Genomic DNA, 22887 nt, shown 5'->3' with positions numbered 1-22887 from the left:
TCCATTGAGCAACTGTGATCGAGCACCGCCCCCTGGATCGACGGTACCCAGTGTTAGTGGTGGGAGTTCGGCCTAGTCTAGAGGTGGGCCGGGGGGGAGGGGGCTTGCGAGGCTGTGAGCGCTGGACTGGACTGCTTCAGACTGGTCGCCTTCCTGTTCTTCTAGAAAGCCCGCCCTACCCCACTCGTATGAGTCCGGGCCATTCACAGCCCTTTAATGTTACTCGGGCTGATGATGGTCGGCTCCGGAATGGGGCCATGAGCAACATGCCGACGGCCTCAGACTTGTTCGGCGTGATGTCATCCGCTCTCCTTACTTGGCAAGTTGTAACGTGGTGGGTAACGGCACCGGGTAATCAGTCCGGGCACGAGGACTGGAAATGGGAGGAGGGTTGGGTTGAATTCGAATTTTGAGAATCGATTGGAAAATGAATCTGCCATACCATAGTGTGTTAGCGTCCCATCTACCCCCTAGTTTGTGGAAAATTGGCAGACAAAACGAAGGGAGGGGCTGGGATTGAGGATAGTGGGGGACTTGATACAGTAGTCTTGTGTGCATGGGGACTCGAAGGTCCTATTGTTCTCGGCTAAGGAAGAAAGATTCCATGAGTGTAAGAGAAACTCGAAAAGAGGAGCACACACACGCGATGGTCTCCACTAGGACGAGACAATCAGAGAAAGAGAGAGAGAGAGAGGACTAGAGGTGACCAAGAAGAATCAAGAGTCCAAGACAGTTGAATGGACCATAACCACTTGAATGTAACTATGGCCCGTGGATGAAGATGAAGTAAGCGTAAACTTGGTTTCAAACCAATCACGGACCGTGGCGGGAGAGCCGAGGGCCAACCGTGGTTGGTTGCACGTTTTCCTGCCTGCCATTTTCCACCTTTTTTTCCCACTACACCCGGCTGTGGCTGCCTTAGGCTTGTCAGATTCTCCATTGAGTTCTTCTCTCAGCTTACTCGAGCAAGCCATCCATTGCTTGCTTCCTTCCCGTCATCCATCATCTTTCCATTGTTCCCTCATCTCGTATATTCATTCAATCACTTACCTTACCAGATAGTATTACTCTGAAAGAATTTAGATTTTCTTTCACTTCTTCGTCTTCATCTTCATCTTCGCTCTCCTCTCGCCAGCATCGTTCTGATCAGACAATCGCAAACTCGCGTGGTCTACACTCTCTGCACTTGTTCACAAGTGGGGATTCCGTTCATATCCGCTCTTGTATGGGGTGTGTCTTGGAGTGGATTGGTATCAATCTTCCTCTGATTTGTGTGCACCGGAGACTTCTCCAGTGTCTTGCGTCACACCTTCTTCCATTCTCAAACGGGTGACGATCATAGCTCCAGGGTCTCCGGGTTACTGTGCTTTGCTGTAAGCAGTGCTCTTCTGCTTCAAATCTTCATTTCATTCTGATCAAATTTCTTGTCACTGAGACTGACCCCTCAGTCATTCTCAACCCCTCCCCCTTGATCCACTGTCAAATTTCCCAGTTTCATCAGTCTGTGCTTTCCAGCCTTCCATATATTAGGTATTGCCCGCCCTCCCGGTCCTCGGTCTGGTGGCCTGTGGCTTCAGGCATCAAGCTCAATTGACTTGAGTTTTTCCTTCTCTGTCTCTGGTTCTATCGAGCTTGCCGGGTGCTGTGTCTTATCTGGAGATCGTTTCGCCCCTCGGGCTTTTATCGTCATCTTCTATAGCTTTCTGGCCTGGTGCCCAAAATTAACCTTTTTTTTTCTTTCTCTTCCCAATCCACCAACCTTTCTTTTTCTTTTCCGTGTCTTTAGTTTTCCCGGCAGTGATTTCTACCTCTCTGATTGCTTCCATTTTATCCTCTAGGACGTCACAGAGTTTTTGTGACCACCTCCATTGTCGTCCATCTGCTTTGCTTTCCCGGTCGGATCTCGTTTGTTGCTGTCTGCAAGGGTACAGAATATGGGTCCCGCTGTGCGTTACCGGCCCATGTCTCCCAACGGCTCGCGTATGATGGATCCCATGCGCGCCTCCACCGGCACTGTGCAGCTCAGTTCTTCCTACGATCCATACGATCTCGCCAATCGCTCAACACACTCAGGCTATCACCCTGATGTCAACTACATCCCATCCTACGATTCACGATATGCGCGAGAGCCGCGATTGGAGGCACAACCGATCTCCTCAACAACGTACCGTGACCCCGGCCACTCGACCAAATTGAGGACTGAATACGCTATCCGCCCGAGGCAGAGGAGCAATACGGCATCCGCCGTCGAGATTCAGTATGCTCCCGGTCGATATGATGCTTCTGGTTCTCCTCTATCCAGGGCTTCTCCCGTGATAGTTCCGGGTCATCACCGGTCTCCAAGCCCGCAGCGAGCCCCGGACCGCTACGTGGTGCCCGCAACTTCGCACAGACACCACCGACGTCATCAGCCTTCCAGCACCGATTATGCAAGTGATACCGGCCGTCTAGACCTGACGGACAAGATGGCTATGGCACGGATCCCCCACAATGCCTACCCGGCCTATGAACACAGTCCTCGCTGGCGTTATCCGCCGACCGGGGGTCTTCGAAAAGGAGAAGACATTGATGATTATGATGCCTATTCATACACCAATCCTCGTGAACAATTTGAGAAAGACTCTGCTGCCAGAATGCGCCGTGACCAGCGTGCTTATCACAGGGATAGACCCCTCAGCTTGACCGGCCCGGATGACCCTCAATTGCAATCGAGAAAGGAATCCCGGGCACTGGGTCCACCTCCATCACAGAGAGGATTTGATCGCATTGACCAAGGAGGCCGTGTACGCCGCTCAACCTATGGTTCGGCTGACAGCGATGTGGAGAGCTCGAACGCTCGACGGCGGTCTCTGCAAAGAGTCCCAGTTTCCGTGCACCAGGATCTTGATGAGGGTTACTCTTCTTACCGGTCGGAGCACGAAGATCATCGTCATCGCCGCCGGCGGCATAGACGACATGATGACGATCGGTACTCTCGTGACGATCGTTCATCACGGAAGTCCTCATCCAAAACTTCAATCATCTCCGGGACGAGCACTGGTCTGGGAACCGCTGTTCTAGGATACCCCGATGACTTCGACTATGGGCTTTCCCCTCGGACCGAACACCATCGTTCCCGTGAAGCGGGTCGTGAGGATGAAAACAGGCGACATCATAGTCGATCCCGGAGGCGACGGTCCCGACGTCGTGATGAGAGCGACTCCGATTCCTATACATCCGACGAGGACTTGAAGAAATACCGACGCGAACCGTCGGCACATAGAAGACGAGATGGCTCCGACGCGTCAGCGAGCAGCAGCGACCGGGTATCCCAGTACCTGACTGTGAATCGCGCTCCTCGTCCGCGATCTCAGTCGAGACGTCGTACAGAGGACACGCCGGCCAAGGATGGTACCAAGCAGGAAAGACTCAGCTCCCCTGATGAGCTGAAGAAGCATGAATCGGCGGCAGCGAAGGATCAGGACCCCCCTGCCCCCAAGGGTATCCTGAAGCCGCCACGTGCCAAATTTCCTGAAGAGCCGAACCCTGTGCGAGAAGGCGTGGCACCTCTGAAAGATGCTCACAAGAAGGGCATTCCTCCAGGTGCGCGGTGGACAAAGATTGATCGGCGATTGGTCAACCCTGCTGCCTTGGAACTCGGTCGCGAACGTTATGAGGAACGTTCTGAATACGTGATTGTTCTGCGTGTGTTGAGCAAGGAAGAGATACAGGCATACGCCGTCAAAACGCAGGAGATTCGAGGTATGTGTCAAGGCCCTTGGTACGAGGATGGGTGTGCATACTGACAACTAGCTAGATGCTCGTTATCACGAGTATATTCAAGAAAAGCGTCGACGTCGCGAGGAAGACCGTCGCCGCGGACGCAAGGTTGACTCTTCGAGCGATGATGAAGATGAGGGCTCAGATGAATCACCGTTGGCCATTGAAGCATCGTCTGAATCCAAGGCCATCCCGAAGGCCCCGGCGGATCCCGCCCCAGCAGCGGCGTGAACTGGGTACAGTACCAGTCGGAAGATTTCCTCCTTCGAGATTCGCTTTCTTTTCTCGTTGTCTCTGTATAGTGATATCTCCGATGGCCATGTGATCTCATCTCAGTACCAATCAGGGGCGACACGATCGTCGCGAACGACAACAGAATGCGTAACGACAAGGCTCTGGATAGCAAGGGCGGTTCTTGATTCGACTATTACAGCAAGTGCATTAGCTGTCTGTACGAGAGCGCTGGGGCGATCAAGGTATTGAGACTATCTCAATGCCAACTGGATTTACCGCATGCAGTGTACAGTCCTACTGTGCTATAATTTGAGGAGAGCCCAGGAGTGAAAAAGCTTCTGCCAAATTTCCTTGGCGGTCGAAGGAGGACAGATGCCATCTGGTCTTCTGACTAGGTGCAAGCCATGGTGACACTGTGCCACCCGACTATTTCGCTGACTGGCTATGCTGCTGCGCGTGCTCAGGGAGACCAACACCCAAATCGTGGGTATCCGATACCTTGTGCTACAGGCGACCGAATTCGGTCAACCGAAGAGCACCTGGTGAGCAGAGTGACTTGTACATGTGGCCATGATTGTTGGTGTTGTGCAGCATGGTTGAATTTGAGTTCTGGTGGAAGATAGAGGATTGGCCTTGGTTTCTTCTGCAAGTGATCAGGACGATCCTTTCCCTGGGTGGCATTCCTACAGTATATACGTTTGCTTTTCGACGACGCCATGCATATCTCATGTTTGTGTCTATAGTATATTACTGGTGCAGTTTAGAACCTCTCTGCCTAGCGTTTGCGCAGAAATAAATATGATTCCGTCAGACCCCGATTTTCTGATGTGGGCAAGGTAGCAGACCAATCTGGCATCTCCTTATCGAACTATCGGATGAACCTGTCGCTTGAGTTGATGTCTGACCCCCGTACGAGGGTTGAAGCAACAGGGACTCGACGGGAAGACAGGGGACCAGGGAGTTTCACCTCAGCCACCCTGTCTTTTTTCCTTCGCCTATTTTGGCATCTAGAAGATGCCCAAAAGTGGTCGCCACAGTCATTACCCTATCTCTGATTTGACACGGAAGGATCGTTCGACAATTAGAAGATGCGCTGAATAGATGATAAGCAGTGTCTTCGATTGCAAGCCAATGAATCAACTGCGGAACGAACGTCAATGGGAAATCATTGAAGTGACCACCCACCATGACGCTGGTAGATTTCATACTTATCTGTCTATCAGCTATTGTTTATCAGAAGTAGATTAATTGGATTGAGAATATTGCCGAATGAAGTATCATCTCAGTGCACCATTAAGCCAGTTGTCTGATTTCCAGATAGAAGCACTTCCCTTCCCTTCTCGGTTTCTGTTCTCCACCCCCTCACGCAAAAGTCTCACTCGATGTCCTAAGATAACGAGTCGGGAGGCATTACGATGCAAGAGAGAGAGAGAGACGAAACAAACATGCCCATCCAAAGAAGCAAAGAAGACCGCAGTTCCTCAACGAGAGCAGAACACCACTAAGCCCAAACCTCCCTTTGGAACATGTCACTCCATACTCCTAGTAAGGGGGGATGTCCACCGGACTGTGAATTGCTTTTGTCGTCGTCGCCCTCTCTCTCTCCCCCCCTCTTTCTGCGTGATGAATGCCGATCCTCATATCATGCCAAAAGCCGAAATACCGTTGGGCATGTCCAAAATGGGGTGAGGGATGTTTGCGACGTTCGTTGTCAGCTAGATCGTGCGGCGTCTTTTTCTTTTCTTTTTTTCCCCCTGGTGTTTGCTTTCTTGGTAGCCGGCGGATGATCTTCGAGGCGTGTTGAGATTGGAATAAAACAAACGGTTGTTGTTTGGAAATCTACTGGCTGGCTGGGGGATTAGCCTGATTTAGTTAGGGTTGAGTTGAGTTGTTGTTTGATTGCTGGTTTGGGAGGTGTTGCTGCTTTTTGAGACGGGTGTTGGGGAATGAGGTTGAAGATGTAGCAGGTGGGGTGGTGCTTGGGTCTTTGTCTGGAGGGTTGATCGCTCTGGCGTTTATTGGTATGCTGTACTGGGGATGGGAAGGGGAAGGGAAAGGGGGTAGCGATGCGGTTGATAGTATTTCTACCGTGGGAGGATTCATGTTCACTAGAAGAACTACGGTATAGAGGCTATGGGTGCATAGTATATTGGAAAGTGGTAGGATCAGTACGTACTCCTCATGTACAGCACAGAGTATTCGGCACAGTATACCTAGGTACTCGACCCAAGCAACCCAACCTTGAGCATAGAACTTACAATCCAATCCTTGTCCACCTCTACATCATCCCGCAGAAGTACACTATATATTGAGGTACAGTATAGTATCAACCTCTCCCCTGAGCAGAGCAGGGAAGCCTTGGAAACATAACCCATTGCCACTGCCATCGCAAGCATCCCCTTCCTTCTCCGCCTAATCCCATCCACTGTTCGTCCCCCTGAACCTGACAAACAATCCCATTATGCTACCATGATCATGCTCATCGCATCTCTCATCCTTACCTTACCTTACCCATGACCTCCCTGCTTCCCGCATCAGCCACCACACCCGAGACTGTCCTCATGCCTGTTTTAAAAAACAACGGATATTATATACAGTACACCCATAAGAATACAAGCCATAGGCAAAACAGCAGCACTTTGACTTAAGGATCTATGCCAAAATCCAGTACCCCCTACGCCTGCTCACCTGCTTGCTTACTTACTACTTACATCCACCCATCCATCCATCCTTACCCACATGCATACACTACCTCCACACCTTCACCCACCCAGCCAGCACCCAAAACACAATCAACAAAAAAACCCCCATCAAGACCATAAATCTCCACGCAACTAGATATCGGGATTTGCAAAGAGCAAAGACCAACGAAAGGAGAGGGGAAGAGGGAAAGCCCGATAGAAATTGGGGGTTTGTCCTGTCTAGGAAAGAGATCTTCTTCGCTGGGCTCTTCCCCTCTGTTCGAATGTTATTGCTTACAGGACGGGGGGGGGGGAGGCGGGTTTTACTTTATACTTTCTTTGTTTGTGGACTTGGTCTTTCCGATGATGCTTAGTAGGTCGGGGTTTGAGATCGTTACTTCCCTTTTTTTGTGAGAGACAGAGTTGGGAGTTGAGTGGTGGGATGGTAGGCCGGTGCCTTTATTGTTGTTGTCTTTGAGAAGGGGGTGCTACTATGTAGAATGTGTCTGTCTATAGGTTTAGTTTTTGATGTTGGAGGCGAAAGGGAGTGGGGGAGGAAGCTTAGACACCCTTCCGACTAAGAGAGAGCTATCCAGTTGGTGAGTTAGCGGAAAGTGACCATATTAGCTTATGGTAACGTAGTCGTCAGTCCGTAGTGCTAGATTGCAGCAATCATACAGTAGGTAGCTCTAGTAGCCACTAACTGAAAGCTGAACCACACCTTCCTCATAGTAACGTACAATCAGCACAATCCATAAGGGAAAGGGAAAAATTCACCCCCCTCAACTACACGGACTACTCCGTACCTTTTACACTTTTACACTTGACACTTCATTTACTCCCACATCAAAAGTCCCGTATACGTATGCGTATAACCGCAAACCGGGAACGGAAACGCCTAGACCCAAAAAGTATAAACAGCAACTTGATCCTCTTTTCCTCATCTCTCATCCCCCATCCCTCATCCCTTCCCTTACCTTCTCTTCCCTTCCCTTACGGCGGGAGCACCCACAATACTAAACCAGGATATTCCATCGTAGTCGACAATCACCCGTTCTTAGCCGCCGTCAGTGCGTAGGGGATTTTCCCGGGTCCAGACGGTCAGTCAAACCCATGGACCCATGGACCCATGGTAAGCCCGGCAGCCACACACAGAAAGGAAATTAGGACCGACATGCCCTATGCACCTAACCATGTATGTTCCATGTGGAATGGACCGCTGTCAGACCAGGGAGGGGATGGGAGAAAGTTTGGGCAAGGTGTGAGGGGTGAAAGGGGGTGGAAGGAGGAGGAGGAGGGCCATTTCATGGCGGTTTACCTTACGGTTTTTCCTTGTTCGTTTGTGCCTTTCTGTAAAATCACTAACGGTAAAAACGGGATCTAACTGTCGAGGGACAGTGCTGATGGGGGAGGAGAAAGGTCTGGGCCCGTGACATCCTTCTTGTCTGGTTCGCACAGTGATCGGGCTAATTAAGTGGAGTGAACGGAGTGGGTTTTGCTAGACTAGCAATTCTTTCGATTGTGGTGGATACTGTGTAGACAAGTGGGAAACTGGTTCACCACCCACAATAGACAATGAGACTCCATTTCCGCGGCGGATGGTGGGGCCGCACAGCCGGTCACTGCGACTAAGTTACTTTCCCACTTAGGGCTCGGACGGGTACGTTTTGGACAGGCAGAGGGGGATTGGCGGCCACGGTGTTTACATATCATCTTCAATTATGATTGAAATGTTGGAGATCGGGACTCATCGGATTTCTCTGGCGATAAGTTGTACCTCTGTGAAAGATCAGTCGCACCGGGGTAAGAAGGATGCATGGGAGTACTGTACGTACAGTACAATTACTCCCATAGTCCTGACTCCCAAATAGGTAGGTCGATAGCGACAGTGCAAGCAAAGAAGCCACCACTTACGTAGCCCCTCTAATTTAATCCGGAGATTAGATCGCAAACAACAACCGCCTCCAATGATAATCCCACAGCGGGATTAACATCGAATCATATTGCTCGCTTGAAAGCCAGCAGAACTGGCAACTGACCTAAGGATGATGATGGTCAATAAGCAGCATCGCAACGGCAATAGTCGGTTGACTAGTTGAGAGCAAGCAAACAAAGCAGCAGAGTTATTCTTCGGATTTGAGCCGGGTTTCCACAGTATAGCCGGGCGAAACTATAGCCACAACCCGGCCCCTCCAATCCTGTTGGCACATCCACCACACCCACACTAAACCTTCGACGGTTGACCGGGCACGGCGTCCGCATGAGTCCGACTCCGACGAGGGCCAGTCCCTCTCGTAGCTCTGGGAGCCCTGAGATTCAATCACTGAATCAAGCCCCGTACGCAGTCTCCGCGATGCTGAGGTTATGATAGGGCCCTCCTTCATCAACAACCAGGCTGGTTCTCCTGCAGACTAAAATAACGCTCCGTACCCGGACTGAGGCGGCTACAGTGCGGACAAAATTCCCAACCCTCCCCTTGGAGCAGAGAGTGGCGTTGGAGGCAAAGCATTCTACTACCGGATGTGTATGTGCCAGAATCTCCCCTCAGAGCCAGCTAGGGCCAGTTTGCGGTTCCGTCGGGGAGGGGAGCTTATGTAAAATGACGCCTTCGGTAGCGATCGGCCTTGGATGGTCTAGAATAACCCGGTTGGGGGTCTGCTTGCTTGTTGATGTATGGTGGTTTAAGTGCTCTAGCTCCTATTGCCCGTTCCTAATATACGGAAACGTTGGATGCTATTCTCTTTCAAGTTCGAGTTTAACCTGCCGCTGACTCATGGAATCCGTACAACGTGCGACGCAATAAAGAAGATGCGCGTAAGCTTAGTTATGAGGGCAAGAAACCAATCTGTTGATGAGCAGTATGCTCCTCAGGGTGGAGGAATAACTCTTTTGCGTTGCGATTGCCTGCCGGCAGAGTAAGCAGATCGAGTCAAGAGAGCCAGCCAGCTCCAGAACAAGTTGATGGGTCTATACCATGTTTGTATAGAGCACGTTCGCTTTCTCGGCCCTTCCCATGGAAGATGGGGCCGCAGATATGGAGAACAGACGGAGCCGATCCGGCCGAAGTCGAGACCTCCAGAAAATGTTAGGCAGACCATGTCTGAGTGAGTAAAGTGAAACAACACAACCAAACCCAGACCGCGTTAAGCCAGCGGAGCTCCAGCGGGAGAAGCCTTCGGTGGCTAGATCGCGATCCACGCGCAAATCATGTCGGAAAGTATCGGTCCTTGTCGATGCTAGAGGATTGCTGCTTGCTAGCCTGCTAGCCTGCTGTTAGATTATTGGAGTCGGAAAAATAACTCATTCCAATCCCACCCACGCTTTTTTTCTCACCCTCCTCCCCCGCGGGATGGTTGCATTCGGGGAGATTAGACACCCGCCATGGGGAATAGGAACCATATCCACCTTCCACCCCCCAAAAAAGTAAAAAGCCTCCGTTCTTTCCATGGTTCGCTTCCTCCCCGTGATCTGAAATCAGAGGACATGAGGAGAATAGAGTAAGAGGAAAGAATATAGAAAGAATGAAAGAGATAAAGAAAGAAAAAACGCGATCGGCACCAGAGTGCCGAACGCCAAGGTACCAGTTGAGTACCAAACATTTGCTCTTGTCCGGATTTAGCAACCCGAGGGGTGAGCTGCGACAGGACTAGACTAAGGCAAGTCAGTCGACCAGATCCCTAGGGCTGGCCGCTGTCTCCTGCCAAGAAGGACCGACCCGATCAAGATTGCATTCACCCCAGTCGAGATACTCTCCATGGAGAGGTGATGTGGATGTGGATGTGGATGAAGACAAAATAGTTGAAGTGGGATGCACTGAACTGACAATCGCGGGAGAGCCGACGCCGGTCCGTCCGTAAGGGAAGGAAGGGAGGGAGGGAGGGAGGGAGGGAAGAAAGGAAGGGCCAGGTGTATGGTTGTATTGTACTGTACTCTGTATTGTAAGGCTGTATGTGGGTATTTTGCTTGGTAAAATATACAGCGCATACACTACATGCTAACTATATGGCTAACTGCCAGCTCTGTTCGATGGATGTTTACATGCGCAGATTCAAGCAATTCGCAGTACACTACTCTCATTTCCTACAGTAGAATAGGTTAACAACCAGGAGGAGTGGGCAAAGTATGAATGCACACAGGTAGCTTCAGTCAGCCTGGAATGCGTCCGTAGGCTATGATGGGTATGTATCATACACGAAATGGATAGACCAGGCAAACTAATAATTATTCGATAGCGACTGGCTGCCAGTTGACACCAAACATCTGGTGGTCTCCAGAGCTATCCTGCATCCAGCTAGTTTTCAGAGGGAGTGACGATGTGATGATGATGGCTAGTCTGCCACCCTAACTTAGGAAACGGCCTCGTCGGAGGCTATCACAGACTAATATTAGCCCAGTGGGGTCGGGCTGCGGGGCAAACTTGCCAGTGGTCGGCCCTGATTGAAGTCACGGCTTTTACCGTAGGTGCTAGGCTATATCCTTTTCATGAGTGGCATGAGACTCCAGAATGATTGTCGCTAGATCCCCTTCCCTAGAAAACATATTCAAAGATGATGCTGGTGATGACGTTGGTTGACAAGTCAATTAAAGGGGTTAGAAGGCAAAAAACAGGGAAAATGGGGAAGCAGAAGAACACGGCCTGCACGCTGAACTCTGTCTAAGGGACAAAGAAGCAATATAACTGATGAGACCATCTGCCCCGGTAATTGAAGCGAGCCGGATGATCCTCCTTGAGGTTCAAGATGTGGGCGGACGTAAACCCTCAGTGTCCCTAGACTTTTCGAGATAAGTGAACGGTGAGACAGGGGTCCGGGGGCTTAGTATGGGTGTTTAAATGCAGTGACCAACGTGATGTGCATATTACCCCCCAGCCGCCGATCACTACCCGGAAGCAAGATTCCAGGTTTGATCAGAGCCACGCCGGCCGGCCGGGGGGGGGGGATTTGACAAGTTTGAAAGGCAGAACATGAGAGACAAAGGAGAAGGGTGAAAGAAAGCCAAAGGAAGCTAAAGACGTCTCCACCTTGGAATTGCAAAAGCAGCAGCTACTGCGGCCGTTTTCTTGGGGGCAGTATTGTCTTTTCTCTAACCTGTTTTTGTTTGACACGCTAAGGACGCAGGACTAGGAGTATCGGATGAAGAAGGACTGGTGAAGAGGGATTGGTTGACACCCAATATACGAGTCATGAAGAGTGAAAGAAATGACTTTGACTGCACCTTCTATGAGAGCTTCAAACTCCAACCATGGATGATTGCAACCAGTGAATGACTTCAAGCACTGGAGCGGGGATGCCGGGGAGTCGCATCACCTGCCCTCTAAAGGTCCTCGATTAGGGTTGTGCCTGATTTGGACCTCGTGGGAAATGGCCGGGCGAAGCGAAACTGGCTAGATAGAGGAGATAGGTACCATCAATAGTCATTTAGCGTAGGTATCGGGTCCATTGGCTGGTGTCTAGAAAACTGGGTTCCTAGGCAATCTCAATTCTAGTAAACGGTCCCGCTGCATCAGCATCGTCAACGTTCCTAGTGTCGCTTGCTGGATCCGAAGTCTTAGGTTCGGATCCGCCCAGTCGATCTGATTCTGGATAGAATCAGAGGGGACTCACAAGGCCACATTCTCAGCGATGTTCGGCTGATCCGCCCAGGGGCTCTAATTTTATTTCTAGTATTTTCTTTTCTTTTTTTTTCTTCGCTCTTCTATTTCTTCATGGGGTTGGTTTGAGATTTGGACACCTCGCCGGAAGCGGAAGCAAAGCCCCCCGTCGTTCGGTTGAGAAGAGTGGCTCCTGGATTTTGCTCTAGCGAGCTTGATGTTGTTGATGCTCCGCTTTTCCCCTGTCATTCTCGGCGCAATGGCTTGGGTTGGGGCTGGGATTGGGGTTGGTTTCAGCTGTTGAAACTCTCGTAGCCACCCACAGTTCCATTGCCTGCTCGATCTCGTAATCTCTAACAAGTCGTTGGTGGTCTGAAATCGGCAAGTTCACAACGACAGATTTTTATTCATCGCATACGATAGATAACCACGCCAAGGAACTCCAAGCGTGTTGATCAGACAAAGTGAGTTCACCCTCGTTCGCAGGCCTACCGCGTATTTGAACATTGGCAAAAGCTAAGTGTCATCATCTCATGGGCATCCGTCTCCTTGTTGATAATAATGTTGACGGTGACAGGCAACTTTCCCCACTTGATCAAGAAAACTTCGACCGAATGGGCACCTCACCAGGTCCCATGGAGACCATGCTAACGACCAGTAATCACCAGCAGCTAGTCGGTAGTCTGCGCGTTGAACCGGGCCACTAACCACTCCTAATTTCCACCAACTCAATCGACACGCCTGATCGTTAAGAGCACGGCCTCTCCACAATTTCCCGTACCGTCAGACGCATGTTGCTTATATGCTTTCGCCTGATCAAATCATCAGCAAGGCAAATATATTCATCCCAGAAAATAGTGAGCCAGGCAAGGTTCGGGACGAGAAGGTCATCTATAAGGTCGGATGTTAATGAAAGGATGAGAGAGGCATTAAAGATAGGTAAGAAGCAGTGCGCCTGTCAGGGTCGTATCGTACTGCCGTATTCTGTCATGTATTGTGCGCAGTACCGTATTCTGTATTGACCTCGGTTCCGTGCCCTGACGGATGACTGTTTGTGCAGCCAGTTGCTAACTTCATGATCAGCTTACTCTACTGCACTTGTCGCATTGGCTCGGGCTTCTAGCCTTCGCGATGTAGATTACAAGGTCATTCAGGTGGGAACGACAGAGGATAGAAGACTATTTGGAACCAACCATGCTTATTGTCATGCATCCACCAAAAGAAATACAGTACTATGCAATACCAAAAAAGTAGGTAGGAGAAAGAAGAGTAGGAGGGGCAGTTTTGCAGAAAGAGATAGTACGTACAGTACTCCCTCCAAGCTATTGAGGAATCAAGAAATTGGCTGATGAGCGGCAAGCGACCGGAGGGAGGCACGGAACAATGAAAACCATCTCAAACACCCTGCACCGATCAGAGAGTTGCATGCCAATGGCAAGCTCCTAAGTCTGAGACCGTTGCTTGCGTTCAGCCTAGTTCAGCCTAAGAACCCCACCCGCCCGTGAGCATTCCATACACATGGCCTACCTGAGAATATGGTACAGTACCTAGTTACTCACAGAGACTCGACCTCTCGAGTGCGGGATCCAGTCATGCCGGTAGCAGAATCCCTCGATTACGACGACTTGACTAGCCTCCTTGGGAAATTCTCCAGTTCCATCTTTCCCTTCGTCAGGAATCGCCCTCCGAAGGAGAACGTGAGGTTTTGTTGACACCTGCGCGGAACTGGTCTGCACCAAAGAAAAAGAAGAGCACTCAATCCTGCAAACATACCCTTTAGGTGGAGTTCGCAACATCGATGCTGGGATATCGGACAAAAGGACGGCCCATATGCGCAGCATAGTACAAACGATGCTTACCTGCTGGACGCGTGCCGCATATGTTGTGACTGGTCGGTGGACGAACACAACATAGGTTGAACAGCGGTTGTCTTATCATCCGAGACAGAAGGTTATGACGAGCCCTGGCATACATATGTCCCGACAAGCTCCCATGGAATCGATGCACGAGGAATGTTCCTACGGCGTTTGGTTTAGCTCAAAATGGCAACAAAGCGCATCAATAGCTTGGGTGAGGAAATCAAATGTCTTTCCCCTCAACCGAGTACCATATTCACGCATGGTGGCAATGCTTGCCCATAGATACGGAGGGACTGTGGTATCGTTTATGAGCTTTTGTTGATCTCTGCTGGCATACTCCAGAGAATCATGACTCCCTTCTCAATGCCCGTGCCAAGCCCCACTACCGCTGAAGCCACCGTCTGCTTGCCCGAAAGGCCTGGTGGAGCCAAGCCACTGATAGTATTTGACAGGCCCTCAGGAAGGCGTCTGGGGCAACGGTCAGAAGATCGGTAAGTAGATGAAGGACCCATGCGATCCTATGAGTCCGTCTCTCCTATCTTTATCAAGCTGCGAACAACTTCTGGTTTCGGGAGTGACTCTATCACTGCCGTGAGTGAGGGCTTGCCTTCCTTCCCTCGAATTATTGACTAGGGGACGTAGCTGTTCATTAAGGCAGGATGCAGGAAGCTAGCTGCCGGGAAGCGGCAGGATCAGAAGCCCACCAAAATGGCAATGATTGATCAGCCGCTTTGCAGGCTATGGGCTAGGGTCACACAATCTGTAGCAGCAGTGACCTCGGGGAACATAGATGATTGATTAATGCGTCGCCTGTTCATGAGCGAGAAGAGGAGAAGGGATTATTCGTCGAATGCACTGGTAGGTAGTCTCATTGTTCATTCAAGTCAAGCTCGCTAGTGGGAGATCAGGAGAGAGTATGTGTGCTACGAGCGATGACGGCATTCAGTTGCAACAATTGCGACCCTCCATAAAGCAATTTATGCCCAGGTCTGGAATTGACGGGATTTAATACATATGTGGTGAGCAGAGTGATCTTGATTAGTGGGAGGCCCCGGAGGGAGGAGATGGAGGAATGAATCGTGGTGGTGGTGGTGGTGGTAATGGTGGTGTGGCGCTTGCGGGAAAGTGGGCACAAGGCTGACAGCAGCAAGTCAGATCGGCTGTTCTCTTACCGGAGTGTAACCAGATCGAGTCGGGTCGCGTATGGCGGTATTTTTCTCTCCTGACCGTCCCGTGGACTAAACGAGCAGGAGAAGAAATGAAATGATGCAAAAAGAAAAGAAAAGAAAATCCAAAATAGAGAAACGAAAACTGAGGCTAGAACCACCAGTTTTGGGTCTGCTAAAATTGAACTGCTGATGCAGGTGTCGTTCTCTCTATCGCCAAACTACTCCGTACCTACACATACTGTCTGTCCTAAGACGATCTCATCGAGGCAACATCACCATCATCCATGGCTCCATGCACACCAAGTGGAGGTTGGCCTGCTGTCAGGGCACGGCACCGGCCTGGTCTGTTCTCAAGGGCCACTGCCCTTATCGATCATCGGCATCCTCCTGGACTGCTCGGGTAAGTAATTTCGAAGACTGCTATTGCCTGCGGCCTCGTCGATGCCGTGCTATAGAGTTTCAAGCCTATCTCAACAACAGAAAAGAAGGATGGATTGAAAGTCTTGAAAGGATGAGGTCACTGAGATGGTATCATGCTGTACGGACACAGTGGTAATGAATTTTACTGATAAGTTACCATCCATCGGACTAAACTAACGGCTACTGTATCGTGCCTAATCCTCCCGCCGCCAATCTTCCACCATCATTCATTCCAGACCAGCCAATTCTCGCCTCCATCGCAAACCTAAAATGACCACCTGAGTGGATATTGCAGCCCAAACATGCCAATGGGATATTTTGCGTTCATTCAACGCTTACTTTATCTTCTGGAACGATTCATCCTCGTCACTGGTCGGAAGAGTAATCGCATATTCGCAGTCCAAGATCTGGACGGAGAATGCAACATTGCCTTAAGCAAGTCTGCTCCGTACTGTTATCTCTATTGAGTCTGATGGTTGTTTACGGTAGTCCAACGCGATCTATCCTTATGGGTATACCTAAGTTAATGGTACGGTAGACACTGACCCTCAAGACAGACCCACTGGTCCCTGCCCCATGTGTGTCGGCAGCGTGGGAATAATAATAGACAGTTCTTAAGTTGCCTAGTTACCTGGCTGCAGGTTCTCAGACAGACCTCATTTTAAGAGATCTGAATCACCAGAATCCCAGTCTTGACTCGGTTGTAGTAAGCATCTGAACTTGAGGTTCTAGTTCCAGGTGGTAGATCTGTCAGCGGAGAATTGATTGGCAGCCCGTGGACATGATATGTACGGTACATGCATACATGCATACGCCGTGCTTTGCTATTCCTACGGATGAACAGTGGTGAATACTGTCAAAGTGATGCCGTTCTTTCGGAGGTTCTACTTTCATTCTTCTGCTAAGTCGCCCATGAACCTATCTGCCCAGGGGCTCTGGAAACTCTGAATGCATTCGATCCGCGATAAGCTCAATGTTTTGCATTGCAAGCCAGTCTCTTCGTTACTGGGCTTCTGCGGTTCTTTGTTCCGTCTTTGTTGGACCTTTTTCCAAATGCGAATTGATTATTCCTTCGGAGGAGTGAAATGCCTGGTGTCTGCGCTGTTTACCCAGTTTCAAGTGCATTGGCGAGGCTTTCCTCCTTTCAACCCCAGTCACCCCATCCGCCCACCTACCCACTTCACCGAGGTCACTTTGCCTGTCAAACAAACAACTATCAACCCAAGAAATGGTGTTCGAGGACCAGACGTGAGCAGACAGCCATTTCTGCTGCAAACATGTTGCGTCTTTTCTAACCTATTTTTCTTTTCTTTTCTTTTTCTTTTCAGTATAGCAGGAGGAGCTTCTACACTGCATCTCTGTTCCCCGTTGATTTTCCTTCCGTGCTCCTGTAATTGCTGATTATTTTCACCACCATGTCGCTGCAGGCTGTGTTCAATCCCTTCAAGGTGTTTAGGGACTGTTGATATTCATAACTGATACTTTTTTTGCCGGTCAATGCTTGTCTCGTCGATTTTCAATCTCAGACTCAAGATTGTCGCGGGTCTCTGGCCCTTCTTCTGTCCTGCATCCATCCTGGTCAATATTACACCACCTTCCCGCTAGTAACAAGCTCACTCTGATATCTCCACTAACCACTAACCACCAAATCCATCTGACGCTGTCCTGCCCTCCATCGCTGCTGTTTTTGATTGCCCATTTTCTGTTTTTTTATTTTTCATTTTCCCCCAGAAATATTTTTTTTCAGATTTAATTTAATTTATTTTCACTGTAACTCTTATTTTATTTTCTAATATTTTTCTTTTTCTTTCTCTTCCAACGTCCCCTCTTCTCTCTTTCCCCTCTCCCTTCATCTTTACTTTTTTTATTACAATTTCCCCTTTCCCAAAGATCTTAGTCTTGTATCCCATTCCTGATCCGGGATAGTTGTTGATTGGGAATAATCTGTAGTGATGAAGGATGGGTCTCTTGCGCAGCTAAATAACGACCCTGGACCCTCCACATTACAGTCGCACTCGCATCGCACCGTTTAACCAACCCATTGAGCCAGCCAGGCCTTTGCTTTCTTCCCTTCGCACACACATACGCGCCCCGAGAGACAGACATCCCTTCCCTTCCCCCAGTCCAGTCCAGAGCCACATAGACCAGCGAGCCACTACCGTTGCCCTTCAGCCTCTCTTTAACTTTGGTCCTTACCTGTTCGTCTGTCCCTAGTCAAGATATCCTTCCCGCAACCGTTGTGGTGCCGCCCCCTCCTCTCTCTCTCTCTCTCTCTCTCTCTCGATCTTTCCCATCTACTTCCTCCATCTTCCCGCGACTTCGAATCCTTCCCTTCCATGACAAAAAGAAACACACACCCTTCTATGTCTTCCTGACTCTCTTGCTACATCATTTTCTATTATTGCCAATAAAAACGAACGCAAATCACCAAAGATAACAAAAGAGGAAAGGAAAGAACACCAGGAAAAGAGACAAAACATTCATCCACCTACGAGGAGCAACAGAATCAAAACAAGGAATACATCTTTCGAGGCCATTTGAGGTCAGTCATGACCGGTATGGTTCAGACTGACCTAGCTCATCCACCCGCAACTAGATTCAAAGACGAGCCTGCAGAAGATCCCGTGAGTGCTTTCTCTCTTCTTTCTCTCTCTCTCTCTCTCTCTCTCTCTCTCTTTCTCTCTCTCTGTTACTTTCCTTATGTCTCTTCCTTCATTCGCTGCCTTAAGACTATAAATTGATATTATTCCTTTCTCTGCCGCGATTCCCTGTTTTGCTTCTTCTGCGCCTTCTTTTCTTTCAATTGTATCGTATCGGGTTCGTGGCTTGGCCTCCATCCAAGGACAACCCAGTCTCCCGTGCATGACCTCTCCCAGGAGGCACCTGGCAACAATTGGCGATATCGACCCCGACCATATCCCGACAAGGGGAACTATTATCGACTCTTACAAATCCTTTCGCGACAACAAGAAGCAAACATTGCTTTTGGCCAAGCCGCCGGCCTGATGACTTCTGCTGTACGTTGATTACGACTGACACCTCGATGTGGCAAACGCTACAAGCCCTCTCCAAGCCGCTGTGTTTTACTCCAAATGCCAATGGTTGTGAAATACTTCAAATGAGCTTTTCAGGGCATTCAATTTGGGATCTTAAAAATGATCCTGAGAGATTCCTTGGTGCAACCACAACAGCGCCAGAGCCAGAGGCTCAACTCTCCTACTCTCCAGCGACTTTGAGCTTATTCCCGGAGTCATGCTGGCTGAATCAAGATATACACCTTCCGCAGCATGCCCGAGGGACAGCTGTAGGGGTTGTCACAGACTGAGATATCAGCGTGCTTACGAGGCCTGAGGAAGCGCAGCCGATGACCTACGCCTGCCTGGTGCTATGAGAATAGTAGAGTCCACAGCGGCTGATGACAGTTCTCTGCTCTTCGTTCTGAGATGCCGAGCTCAAGGCTTCCCTTTATGGGCTTTTCTTCATCTTTCATCCTGAATAATCTGATTTTTGCGTGATGAATTTACTCCATTCCGTCATTCTCTGGCTCCAGATCCGGGGCAAGAACTTGATCTCTGACAATGACGTTTCATCTGCTTCTACATGCTTCTTATCTCCTCACACTGGACACATGATTTGGAAAGAAAAGCACCGTACTCAATGATAAGTGCTCAGGCTAACACCTCGCTCAACTCAAGCTTCGGTATCAAGGCGCGCAGCCCCCTCATCTTCAGCATCCCCGACCTACGACCCTCATACAACCACCAAAGCGACTGGGTTCCCCCCACCAGCCTCCGACTACCTTGTCTTCGGGAAATTTTACCCCTCACCCTTTAGCGAGCGGAATTTTGCATCATCATCCCTACGCTCAATCGCAGGAACAATCTTACTACGCGCCCCAATCCTCCTATACGACAGCGAGTGCGCCGAGTCAGTACCCATCGAGTGGTAAGTGGACATCGACAGTTCTAATCTCTATCCTGAATGCGACGGCTTATTGACTATTCAGGCCCCCCTGAGATCATGGCAACCGCCGCGCAAATGCAGAGGCCATATCCTCCGATCTATCACACGCCTCAGTCTAGTTCGCCCGCGTCAGTAGCGTCACAAACCCACGAGCCGCACGGTAGAAACATCTACACACAATCACCGCAGATGACGTCTCAGATGTACGGTTACCCACCGTACTCTCCAATGAACCCTGTTCAGCCTTCACAATATGGCCCAAATGCATCACCTCAGCAGCATCCACTTACGACCCAGTCGTTGATGATCCCACACCAGACCAGTACCGCACAGTTGCCTCACCATCCCACTCAAGCCCCGACTGGTGCTATTACTAGCAGCCCCACGTCTACAGTGCAGCAACCGACTCCCCCTCAGAGGGCGATGCTAAACCCACCGCTCCCTGCGGCGACGGCTACACCCATATCAGCTAGTACTGTTCACCACCAGAGCTCAAATGTCGGGGCAAGTTCTAGTGCAGCACCCGGGCCAATCCCTGCCACGACACCTCTTGTTGTTAGACAAGACAGCAACGGAGTCCAGTGGATTGCGTTTGAATACTCTCGAGACCGGGTGAAAATGGAGTATACCATCCGATGCGACGTTGAGTCTGTTAGTGTGGATAATCTTAGCTCGGATTTCAGGTCCGAGAACTGTGTATACCCTCGTGCATGCGGCGGCAAAGATAATTATCGAGGTAACCGTCTGGTGTACGAAACAGAATGCAATACCGTTGGGTGGGCGTTGGCCGAGCTGAACCCTGCGTTAAGAGGGAAGCGTGGTCTGATTCAAAGAGCTGTGGATAGCTGGAGGAATAGCAACCAAGATCCACGTCTTCGAAGTCGCCGTGTGCGAAGGATGGCTAAATTGAACAGACGACAGGGGCTTCCAGCACAGCCGCCACCCCACATGGCACCGTCGACGCCGGTTCCTCCAGGTATCCCAGCTGCCAGCATGGCTGCGGCCGCTTCCCGGCCAGGCCTGGGACCCTTGACCATGGGTCCCCCGCAGTTACACCATCACCATGCCCAACCCGATGGAGGTGCAAACCATGAGGAAGTCAGCGGTATGTACCAACATCACGTATGAAGTGCTTCTTGTCCCGACTCTGTTGCACAAACCGAAAACAGTCTATCATGTTGTATCATGCAAACTTGCGTCAAGTCCATTGGGAAGGATAACCACAACTGGCCCGCTCTCACTAAATGATGGATCTTGTACCCTATGTATTTCTATCTTGTTTACTTCTCGTTCTTCATACCCGACTTGCCTTGTGTGTGTTTCAGATCTCCCGAATCCGTTTTTGTTTGCTTCAGCCACGACACTTTACGTCTTGCGTAGGCTAATCTCATAATTGTCATAATGTCCTTACTAGGTCCTCCTGACTTCTCGAACGGTATCCACCGTCCACCTACCTCTGATCATCCGCCGCCTGGACCATCCCCTACAGATATCCGCAATGCTCAAGTGTTCCATGGGTTTCACTCCTATCCCACACCGGGGAGTATTGGCGGAGGACCGCGAGGCCCTTCGATACCGCCACTTCTCCGCGAGAGTGGTATAGGGGGTTTAGGGCGGCCCCCAACTGTTGCGACTGCTAGCCGCATTGAAGAAGTGGACGAGGACGAGGACGAGCAAAACCCAAGCACTGAAGCTCTCTTCGGCACTCCTCCCGGGGGAAAGCCTCGCAAATTTATACTCGTGGACGACACCCAACGGGGTGCCCGCGTCCGGGTTAAGGTTTCTTTGGACCTAGTTGACATGGATGAGATTCCGGACTCCTACCGTAGGATGAACTCGGTATTTCCCCGGACCTATTTCCCCGTCCAAATGCGAAGCCCTCGCACTTCTGTTGTACCTGGCAACCGGTTCATCAAGGATCACTCCGAGCTGGACGACGAAGACGAAGAACTACCAACAGCTGGAAGAGTCATGGTTCCCGTTCCTCAGATCGATGGTGAAAGTGAGATTGCAGTTCCACGATTGTCTCGAGGTCGACGGCGGAAGGAGGTTCTCCTCAACGACTTGGCCTACCGGATAAGCTGGAGCCAAAGCCGAGTCTTTGCAGGACGGATGATGTTTCTGCAGCGATCCCGTACGTGCCCCTCTTGTTTCTTGGTAGTAGTGACATTGCTCTTAGGAAGTTCAATGTTGCAGTAAGTTCGCGTATCGATGACAATTACTAACTCCGATGAATCTGGGGAGTATTAGTGGACGCATACCGTAACAAGATGCGCGCCGCAATGCTAGCGGAGGGCCAAGAAGCTTCGGCGATTCCGCAACATTTTGAGACGCGAGCGGGAAAGCGACGCTTCCTCGAGCGCAAGCGACGAGTCACACCAGCCCGAGACGCCACGGCACATATTTTGTCGGCCTCCCGACGCAGTGCTGAAGAAGTTGAAGCTTGAATTCCCATCATGAACTCATCCACCTTTGAGCAAAAGTCCGGTTCGCTGCTCCGCGACTGCTCTGTTACGATTCTCCTTTCTATCTCGCCACGCCCTTCTCTTATGTGACACTTTTACACTTTCGCTGCACACACTCCTTTTAGTCTCTCCGAAACATGTGATGAGATATCTTTTGCGGAACATCACGGATGGCAAATGAGTTGTAGATATCGCGCTGAAATGAGACCATGACGGTAAGGGGAAACTTATGATGGTCTCGCGAGATCCGGTGGTGGATCTAGTGAGACTTCTTCGGTCTGTCGTATATTCTATTTGGCTTACATTTGTATTCTTTTCGTGACGATTTATGATGAAACTACAGACGCTGCGCTGGACATGAATGACAAGATGACGTTATGACCTGCTTTGGTTGGGTTTGGAAGAAGGGTTCGCGGGCGTGGCTGTCTCCTAGTGAAATATGTTTCGCATATAAGTATGCTGTATGTACGATTCGTTCCACTGCGTATAGTGGCGGAAGGAGGGATGAGGCTCGCTCTTCTTCGTTTGCTTTTATATTTTGGTGCCAATGCATGGATTTGGGCCTCGTTGCGCCCATCTCGAGCAAAGAAACTGCGAATTCTCGACGTAAGTCTGAGACAAGTATATGTTCGCTGGGGGCTTATGACGCCACAACGTGATCTCCGAGGGTGGGTAGGACACGTTTCGTACTGCATGAGGGAGAGGAGTGGGTGTGAATTGACGAGCAAGATATCATGATTGAAAAAT

The 22887-nt window shown here is 50.2% G+C and overlaps 2 protein-coding genes across 2 annotated transcripts; both read left to right on the top strand.

Annotated features, from left to right (window-relative positions):
- Positions 1-1934: 1934 nt before the first annotated feature.
- Positions 1935-3990, top strand: ASPACDRAFT_60683 (uncharacterized protein; the record flags this gene model as incomplete). Its single annotated transcript, XM_020203582.1, has 2 exons — positions 1935-3741; positions 3797-3990. The coding sequence occupies 2 exons, from the start codon at positions 1935-1937 to the stop codon at positions 3988-3990; spliced, it is 2001 nt and encodes a 666-aa protein (XP_020056204.1).
- A 14271-nt stretch (positions 3991-18261) lies between these two features.
- ASPACDRAFT_29226 (uncharacterized protein) lies at positions 18262-22122 on the top strand (the record flags this gene model as incomplete). The annotated part of the gene is made up of 5 exons (XM_020199624.1): positions 18262-18336; positions 19408-19657; positions 19719-20780; positions 21090-21809; positions 21926-22122. The coding sequence occupies 5 exons, from the start codon at positions 18262-18264 to the stop codon at positions 22120-22122; spliced, it is 2304 nt and encodes a 767-aa protein (XP_020056203.1).
- Between the last annotated feature and the right edge of the window lie 765 nt (positions 22123-22887).

Source organism: Aspergillus aculeatus (assembly GCF_001890905.1).
Source record: "Aspergillus aculeatus ATCC 16872 unplaced genomic scaffold ASPACscaffold_8, whole genome shotgun sequence".
Classification (NCBI taxonomy): Eukaryota; Fungi; Ascomycota; class Eurotiomycetes; order Eurotiales; family Aspergillaceae; genus Aspergillus; species Aspergillus aculeatus.
Note: the sequence above shows the minus strand (reverse complement) of the source record. Positions and strands in the feature narration are given on the sequence as shown.